The 8,682-nt window shown below is 46.3% G+C and overlaps 2 protein-coding genes across 10 annotated transcripts in view; one reads left to right on the top strand and one right to left on the bottom strand.

Moving 5' to 3' along the window:
* Positions 1-8,682, bottom strand: part of TSTD2 (thiosulfate sulfurtransferase like domain containing 2) — an 87,894-nt gene that overhangs the window by 38,838 nt on the left and 40,374 nt on the right. For all 3 annotated transcript variants that reach the window (XM_025199059.1, XM_025199058.1, XM_025199057.1), the window contains exons 11-12: positions 5,105-5,184; positions 4,350-4,431 (exon numbers count right to left, since the gene is read on the bottom strand). In XM_025199059.1, the coding sequence (XP_025054844.1) occupies positions 5,164-5,184 (21 nt within the window). In that variant the 3' untranslated portion in view covers positions 4,350-4,431; positions 5,105-5,163. The remainder of the gene's footprint in view (positions 1-4,349; positions 4,432-5,104; positions 5,185-8,682) is intronic.
* Positions 1-8,682, top strand: part of TMOD1 (tropomodulin 1) — a 91,251-nt gene that overhangs the window by 66,483 nt on the left and 16,086 nt on the right. For all 7 annotated transcript variants that reach the window (XM_006019658.2, XM_014518012.2, XM_014518016.2 and 4 more), the window contains one exon: positions 7,069-7,158. In XM_006019658.2, the coding sequence (XP_006019720.1) occupies positions 7,069-7,158 (90 nt within the window). The remainder of the gene's footprint in view (positions 1-7,068; positions 7,159-8,682) is intronic.

The following is an 8,682-nucleotide window of genomic DNA, read 5'->3' as shown; positions in this document are numbered from 1 at the left end:
CACCCAGCACTCTTCCCTGCCTATGCAGGGGGTCAGACTCGATGATCTCAAGCAAATCCCGGGACGTCTCAAGCAAATCCCGGGACGTCTCTCAAGCAAATCCCGGGACGTCATTCTCCCCCTGTACTCGGCCTTAGTGAGGCCGCAGCTGGAGTACTGTGTCCAGTTTTGGGCTCCACAATTCAAAAAGGATGTGGAGAAGCTTGAGAGAATCCAGAGAAGAGCCACGCGCATGATCAGAGGTCAGGGAAGCAGACCCTACGAAGACAGGCTGAGAGCCCTGGGGCTCTTTAGCCTGAAAAAGCGCAGGCTCAGGGGTGATCTGATGGCCACCTACACGTTTATCAGGGGTGACCACCAGCATCTGGGGGAACGTTTGTTCACCAGAGCGCCCCAAGGGATGACGAGGTCGAATGGTCACAAACTACTTCAAGACCGTTTCAGGCTGGACATAAGGAAGAACTTCTTTACTGTCCGAGCCCCCAAGGTCTGGAACAGCCTGCCACCGGAGGTGGTTCAAGCGCCTTCATTGAACACCTTCAAGATGAAACTGGATGCTTATCTTGCTGGGATCCTATGACCCCAGCTGACTTCCTGCCCTTTGGGCGGGGGGCTGGACTCGATGATCTTCCGAGGTCCCTTCCAGCCCTGATGTCTATGAAATCTATGAAATCTTGAAACCAACCCCCCCCCACACACACACACAAATCATATACTAAAAAATAAAACATCTACTATAACTTATTTTAATTTTATTTAAAAATATTTTTGTCCTAATGTATGTGTGCTTGCATAGTGTATCTAGAGGCAATTGCATAATAGCTCAAAATACAGTCCTACTCTTGTATATTGTGTATGGTGGTACGAGGGTCTATGTGGGGGATGTGGTTGGGGAGTGGGTGTGGGTGTGCGTATGGTGGGTGGGTGTGGATGGGTCAGGGGTATGTGGTTGGAGTGGGGACAGTGGGAGGCTGTGGGGATATGTATGGTGGGTGGGGTGGGAGAGAGAGACAGACAGAGCCAGGCCGCCAGCTCCATCATGTGCGCCTCTCATGGACTGCATGTGAGGATCATGCGATGCATCTAGGCAGACCCCGCGCCCAGTCTTTACACTCCTGCCACCCCACTCTGGGTCCCCGCTGGCCCCAGGGCACCAGCACAGGCTCTGCGCTCCTGCCCACTGCTGCCACTCCCTTACCTTCCCTCCCGCATATCCGCCCTTCCCAGGCACCACTTCCCAGCTGCCGCCCCCACTTCCCCCCCACTGCCTCTTTCCATTCACCCACTGCTCCCCCTCATCTGCTGCTTCCCACCCTGCCTCTTGTCCACCCGCTCCTGCTTCTCACCCACTGGCTGCTTCCTGCTCCCCCCTGCCTGCCCACCACCACTTCCCACCCCCTGACCTCCCACCTGCTGCTCTAACTCCAGCCCACCTCAGCCAGCACCACATGGTACCCAGCTGTATGGCCAGGACTGCACGGTGTGGCACAGAACCAGCCCAGTCTGGCATGGGCCCCACAGTGTAGGTGGTTTATGTAGGTTTCTGCTCCCCTGCTCCCACCTGGCTGGGCCCTGCCGACTCCATGCTGCATGGATCTGGCTCAGCCTGGGTCCCCAATTGTGGTGGTTTCCTCCACTCCCTCCATCTGATGTTACCTAACTTTCCACTTGGACAGACGGAGGGTGGGGAGCAGTCAAAGGGTCACCAGGCCAGAAGCCACAGAGGCTTCCGGTTGAGGCTTGAGGGCGGGGTGGGGCTGAGTGGACATTGGTGCTCAGTCACTGGGTCCTGCTGCCAGCTTCCCCTGGGTCCTGCTGCTACTGGTGCCTTGTCATCTTTCACAGGCAGCCACGCACAGATAATAATTAATTTTCTAAATATTTTAGGAACCCCACAGGCTGGATAGAATGGCCTGGCAGGCCAGATACAGCCCACAGGCTGTATTTTTCCTGCCCCTGGGATACAGGGATTCAGTTTATTCATGGCCTTCTACCAGTGTTTTGCAAAGGTTTTGTTCTCATTGTAGATCTTGCTAATAGCTACAGAGCAGGGTGACTCCAAGCCGGAAAGTACCATGGTCCATCTGATATGGAATGACTGAGCCCAAGAAGAGTAGGGAGTTTCTAAGGGACAACAAGGAGATCATAAGCAGCTTTGATTCCTGTATATATTCCAGGGAATAAAAGTTGTTCAGATCTAGTGTAAAAAGGCATGAGAAGAACCAGCACTTGAAAGTTAAACAGGACACATTCAAATGAGGAATACATAACAGCCAACAGTGCAGACTCGCATTTTTGAGAACAGCTTACAAGTGCATACTTTCTTCCCAGTTATTTATGATACTCCCAGAGGTATATTTCCTTCCTGGTTTATTTTGGCCCGTTCTTCCTAGGATTTACAGATTTTCTTTCAGTGGTTTTGAAACCAGTTGGATTTTTTGGGGTGATCTATTTTCCTGATTTATTTCCCTCCTCACCATGCCTGAGCTTCATATCCTGGCTGGTATCAGGACAGTGCACATTACAGTCTGTATTAGTCTGCAGAAATTGTGGCAAAATACAGACAAGCTGGTAGTGGCAGAGGGAAGGATTTCTTTTAGGATTCCTCAGCATATACTTACACAAGGGAAGCAGAGACCAGCCCCAAGCCCCTGATGAATCCCCAGCAGGTCCTTCTCCACTCCTTTCCCCTGGTTAGAGGTGGCTGGCAGGTGTATCCTGGCAGGTGGTTTGTTGGGAACTGTTACTAGTTGATTGGTTTTAGAGCAGCCCCAGTGCTCTAAGGGCCTTGTTACACATTACACTGTGAACTGCACAAATCAGTGTTAGTACTAGCTCAAGTTTGGAGCAGTCACACTTCAGGCCAGTAGGGCCTGGAGGACTGAAAGGTAAGTATCCCCCAACTCCCCTCCCATTCCAGGCTCCCCTGCCCTCCTCTCCTACTGCCGCTTAGTTGTGGTTGCCCAGGCTGCCTGTCCCAGGGGAACAGACAGGGAAGGGTTAATCTGTCTGCCCAGCCCCTGCTGCTAAGAAGTCCAACTGCTCCAAACCTGAGCTAGCACTAACACTGATTAACATCTGTGCAGTTCACAGTAACCCGGGCTACTGCTCTTTGAGCTGAACCAGCCCAGAGAGCAGCAGCAGTGTAGGAAGACAGTCAGGCAGGTTAACAGTTCCCTGCCTGCTCTGCCTTGCAGAGACAGCCTAGGCAGCCACAAGTGGGGGAGTCAGTGAACCAGGAACTGAGCAGAGTGGGGTTGGAGCAGGAGGAGCGGGGGAGGCTGCAGGCCCAATCTGGGCCAGTGGGGGAGCAGGTACAGGTTGGCCATTTACACTAAGGTGTAGCCACTCTAGGCTACACCTTAGTGTAACACGAGCTGGGTAACGCTGGATGGGCGAGAATCCTGCCCTGGAGTGGCACAACATTGAGCCTTATAAGGAATACTTAAAACTAGTTTTAGGTACAATCCAGGTGTTAAGAGCTCTAGGAGCTGCCCAAAATTACTGTGTAACAAAGCTAGGGCTGGCTTAGATCCGAGTTAGAGATTGGCAACCGGCTCCCTGGCCAGGCTGCCCTGTATACTCACTCATCTATATACATCCCCTTCTCTGTCTGAAAGGAGAAATACAGTACAGGACAGGAGCTAGGCCTGTTGTCTTTCATTTGTCAAATGGCAGAGTTGGGAGATCAGTGTGTGACCAGGTGTTCAGCACCCCAAACTCCTCCTCCCCCCTCCCCCCCGCCAAGAGTTTACCTTTTTTTGAGCCTCCATGTATTGGTAAACAGCTGAATTTGGCCCAGGCAGCCCTTTGGGGCTTTTGTTATGGGCAAATTGCATATGGCTTTTGCTTCTGTAAGTCCTCATGGCCTGGAGCAGTTCCCACTGCTCTGGGCCAAGCTTCTTGTGTACTGACAGAGGCATGTCAGACAGAAGGTGAGTTTTCCTACTCAGTCAACTCAAGGAAGCAGCAGAGAGGACAAGCTTCTTAAGCTCACAGCTAAAGTATTACCATGCTTAACTCTGACTGGAAGATCCACTGACCAACTTTTCCTTGTCTTCGCTGGTCACATCCCTGAGCCCTGGAGCTCTTCCCTCATGAGGAAATATATTGAGTTTGATGACAATACCTCTTAGGTGTTGCTAAACTGAGGCTTGATGTTCATCTGAGCCTCTGTGCTGCACTGACATTAGCAGCTGGCAGCCTTGAGGGAAAACATGCCTAAGCATATACCTACCAAGGATGCATGTTAATAAATCTCAGTAAATTGACTAAACACCGGCATTTCCCCTTGCTGATCCTCATGTTCACAGACATTTAATAAATAATTCTCCAGTACTGACCCATACCTGTTTAAACTTTTTTTCAGCCTACATTCTGTGCCTTCCATACTTCACGGCATCATCCATCTCATTGAAAGTCTCAGAGGTCCTGTAAGATAACCATGCTAGTGAACTTGCTGTTGCTGTATAGTGCCATATTCCAAATTAGAAATGCAACTGTGCATTAAGGCTTCTGTTGTGTTCTGTCAAAACCATTTTGTCTTGGCTTCCCCCTATCCCCATCCTGTTAGCTAAGTTCTGCTATGCTATAAATATGGCGTTTTAAACTCCAGAGCAGGGGGTTCCTTCCCATCTCCCAGTGCTGATTGCTTTGTTTTGAAAGCTGCCTTTTTCCTTCATAGCAAATTCTAGGGTACACGATTCTTCGGTGCAAGTATCCTATATATATTGCCAAGATTATATATCCGAGAAAGTAGCCAAAGAAGACCTGGTACAGTACAACTTGTACTGAACCTCAGTGTTGATAGTAACTAAATTTGAGATTGTTAAATAACTTCTGCCTGGATATAGAGCACACTGCATACATTAGTACATTAGGGTCACTTGAGGGGCAAACCCTGTTGGATTATTGAGGCTATACATTCCATGTCTCTATTAATTCCTCCATGACCTAATATTTTTTAGATAACCATAAACATTTATACAATGCCTTTCCCATGAGAACAATTAACAGAAATCAGTTCATAATCAAAAAGAATAATGGACATTATAATTAATCACATTCTCCCAGAAATAAATCAAGCCTATCTGTCCCTTCGTACCTCTTTTCGTCTTCTCCTTATGTAGCCCACACCTTGGGAAACTTACTTCTGGGCCTGCGTCATTTGTCTTCCTGCTGCCTCTGTACAGAAAGTGGAACACAAGCATGTAGGAATCTCCCTTCACTTATGATGATATGCTGCTCTCTATGTTGTGCCCTGGTTTAATATGTGAGAAGGTCCAGGTCTCCAGCCAGCAATTTTCCTGCTTGCAGGTGCAAATCCAGAGCATAGTTACATGTGCAAGTTCACAATAGTAATTATCTGCACCTGCATTTCAGGTCACAGGACATCCATATACCCAATTTGCAAGTGGAATCAGGGATGTAAATGTCCTAATGAATTAAATTGTGGATATTGGTAGTTCTAAGTCAGCAGTTATTTATCCTAGCACCTATAGAAATGTGGCCATTCCTATGTAACAGAACAGGTATTTTGGTTATGAAAAGCACTTCACAGTTCAGATGCACAATGAAACCTTCAGATGGATCCCTCTTGTATTTCCTGTTAGGAAATACAAGATCTGGTCCCAGCAGAAGACCTCTAAGTCATATTCATGGAGATCCCAATTCTATGGATACTCACTTGCCGCTTATAGTTGTACCCAGGTGTGCAGTCCCAATAAACTCAATGGGGCTATTCACAATAGTGAAATTATTTTTGTGAGCTGGAGTCCTCAGGATCTGGTCTGTATCAAGAACCCTGAGATTTCTAGATCTCTGGCCAAAATACCATGCAAAACAGGGATGATTCATCAGCTCTGCTGCTGATGCCAGGGAGAGCTTAGAAGAGCAGCTCATGGAATGAGGCAAGAGACATAACCAGGTTGGGGACCCTGCTGTAGGTTCACCTCTGTTTTAATTTTAGGTAAAGACTTGTTCTTTTTTCTAGTGAGATATCCAGCCTGAATACGAGTGTTCATACACACATCTATAACATTTAATATAAAATCAACATTCTAAATCCTTAACATTTTTTTCCCAAAATGGATTTTCTGAGCAGCAGGATTTTTCTATAAAATATTTGTTTGGCTGGTTGCCTCTGTTTTCTTTGTGCTATTTATTTAACTCTTGGACTGCTAAAATTAGAGAACATGGGCAAATTCAGAGGGGCATGTCTGTGTCTCCATTTGTACATTGATTCAGAAAACTAGAGTGAAATCTGACATTTGGTTTGTGTTCTTGCTGCATTTTAATTCTGTTTATACTGTTTTTCTTTCTGCCTTGAGTAAATCAACAGGGACATCAGCTCTTCATCAGGGTTTTGCAGTCCAGTTTTCTACTGCAACATGTTAAAGCACAAAGAGAAATTCCAAGCTGTCCCTCTAGTTTTCTTTTTGGGGTACAAACAGAATGCATGGAAGCAAAAAGCTGCTACACTTTAGGATGAGTATGTTGTTCTGTACTTGACTGGGTGGGAATGTCTCATTCTCCTGCTGAATGTGCTGTGTTCCATGCTGCTGTCTGGTGTTGAAATCGCACAGCCTGGTTTCTGCAAGGCTCGCTACTTTGGAGCATGGATGCTTGTGTTTTCTGATGTTTATTCTTCCTCTCACTTTCATGTCAGGCTACAGCTCAGATCGTCCATCCCACTCTGTTCCTGGGTAACCATTCCCATGCTGACTATCCATTTAATATTTTCTGGAATTAATATACTGATTGCTTTCTTGATGCATGTACCTTTCCATAAACAGTTTGTGCTACCTTGATGTAACATGCAATGGGACATGCTGGTTACAGGGTCACAGTGCTATCAGTACCTAATGTCAGCTGGGTCTGATTCTCAGAACAGGGGCACAGATGCTGTCTTCTTGGCTCTTCAGTGTACAAAAGAAAATTACTTAATGCTGAAATAGAATTTTAAATAATTTCTGGGCAGTCATGGATGTGAGGCTTTGCCAGGATCCATCTTTTTCCCAGGAGAGGGGTTGCAATAACTCATTTTTATTCTCTTTCTTTTTAATGTAGCTATTCTTGGCATGCATACACTGATGAGTAACCAGCAGTATTATGAGGCACTTGGAAGCAGCACTATAGTTAACAAAGAAGGTCTGAATAGTAAGTATGATTTACAGCTGTTTAATTGTCTGGAGTATTTGGATGAAAGATTCAAAGCTGCTGGTAGCTATTGATTGTAAATAATTGAAAATAATACCTTTTTCTGTTGGCTTTCATCATTATCATACTCATATATGAATTGTGAGAAAATGCAGTAAGCTCCCTTATTGCCAGACCTGCGATAGCAGAGGGTTTTCATTTTGACCCAGTAACTGGGGATTTATTTTGCTCTGTAGCATCCCCAATGATAGGATGGTGTTGTAAGTGATTGTAGAGGTCAGGATAGTTCCTTCTAGAACTTGGACAGAAGCTTCCTTGCTCAAAAGTCAATGAGAAGCTTGAAAAGACGAAGATGAAGAAATCCATCCTTGTTTGGCAAATTTCAGCAGGGAATTTTGTTTCACTTTGAACCTAAAACAACTTTGGTTTCAAATGGACATTTACTGGCATTTAGATTGTATTATATTTACTCAAATACAAGATGGCCATGAATATAATATGACCCCTTAATAATTGGATTCTATATATGGAAAATTTATAAATTTGTTATGAATTTCCAGGTGAAGAATCTGATTATTGGAAGTCTACCTTGAATATGTCACCCTCCCACTGTTACAACAAGGAAGATAAATCTGTTTGGGGCCCTATTTGGTGATGCTTGCCAGACATTTAAGGCTGGTAAAGAAACAAGAATCATTGGAAATGGGAGAGGCAGGCACTGCTCAGCTCTGGGAGTGAAGGGGAAGTTGAAATGTATTCAGTGTAGTGGCTCACCATGACTTGAAAAAGAGTTGGCACTGAGGGGGATCACACACAATGGGCACTCACATACATTTTATTCAGATGTGCTGCATTAATCTTTCCTTGTAGGAGGTTCCCATTAGTATGTTTGCCCAATATGGGCCAAGTGTTTTAAAGTCATGTTCAGTATTGGCTGCTTTCAATCAACTTCATAGTTGGTTTCCATTGCTGAGCAAATGCTACTTTTGGCAGCAGTTGAATGATAAATAATGTATTTAAGGAGGTTTCTTTGTATATTAGATGAACGTTTTCCCCCCATGGTGATTTGGGTCAAACAACCCCGGGCCAGATGTTCGTCCAACCTCCTTTTAAAGACCCCCAGGGTAGGAGCCAGCACCACTTCTTTTGGAAGTTGGTTCCAGGTCCTAGCCGCCCTGACAGTGAAATAGCGCTTCCTAATGTCTAGCCTGAAACTACCCTCCGCTAGCTTGTGTCCGTTGTTTCTTGTAACTCCCGGGAGTGCTTGGGGGAACAGGGACTCTCCCAATGCCTGTTGGTCCCTCTTGATTATTTTGTAGACTGCCACTAGATCCCCTCTCAGCCTTTTCTTTTGGAGGCTGAACAGGTTCAGGTCCCTCAGCCTCTCCTCGTAGGGCCTGCCCTGCTGACCCCTGATCATGTGGGTGGCCTTCTTTGGACCCTCTCCATATTGGCCACATCCCTCCTGAAGTGCAGCGCCCAGAACTGGACGCAGTACTCCAGCTGCGGCCTGACCAGTGTCGC

Source organism: Alligator sinensis, unplaced genomic scaffold, assembly GCF_000455745.1.
Source record: "Alligator sinensis unplaced genomic scaffold, ASM45574v1 scaffold607_1, whole genome shotgun sequence".
Lineage (NCBI taxonomy): Eukaryota > Metazoa > Chordata > Crocodylia > Alligatoridae > Alligator > Alligator sinensis.
Note: the sequence above shows the minus strand (reverse complement) of the source record. Positions and strands in the feature narration are given on the sequence as shown.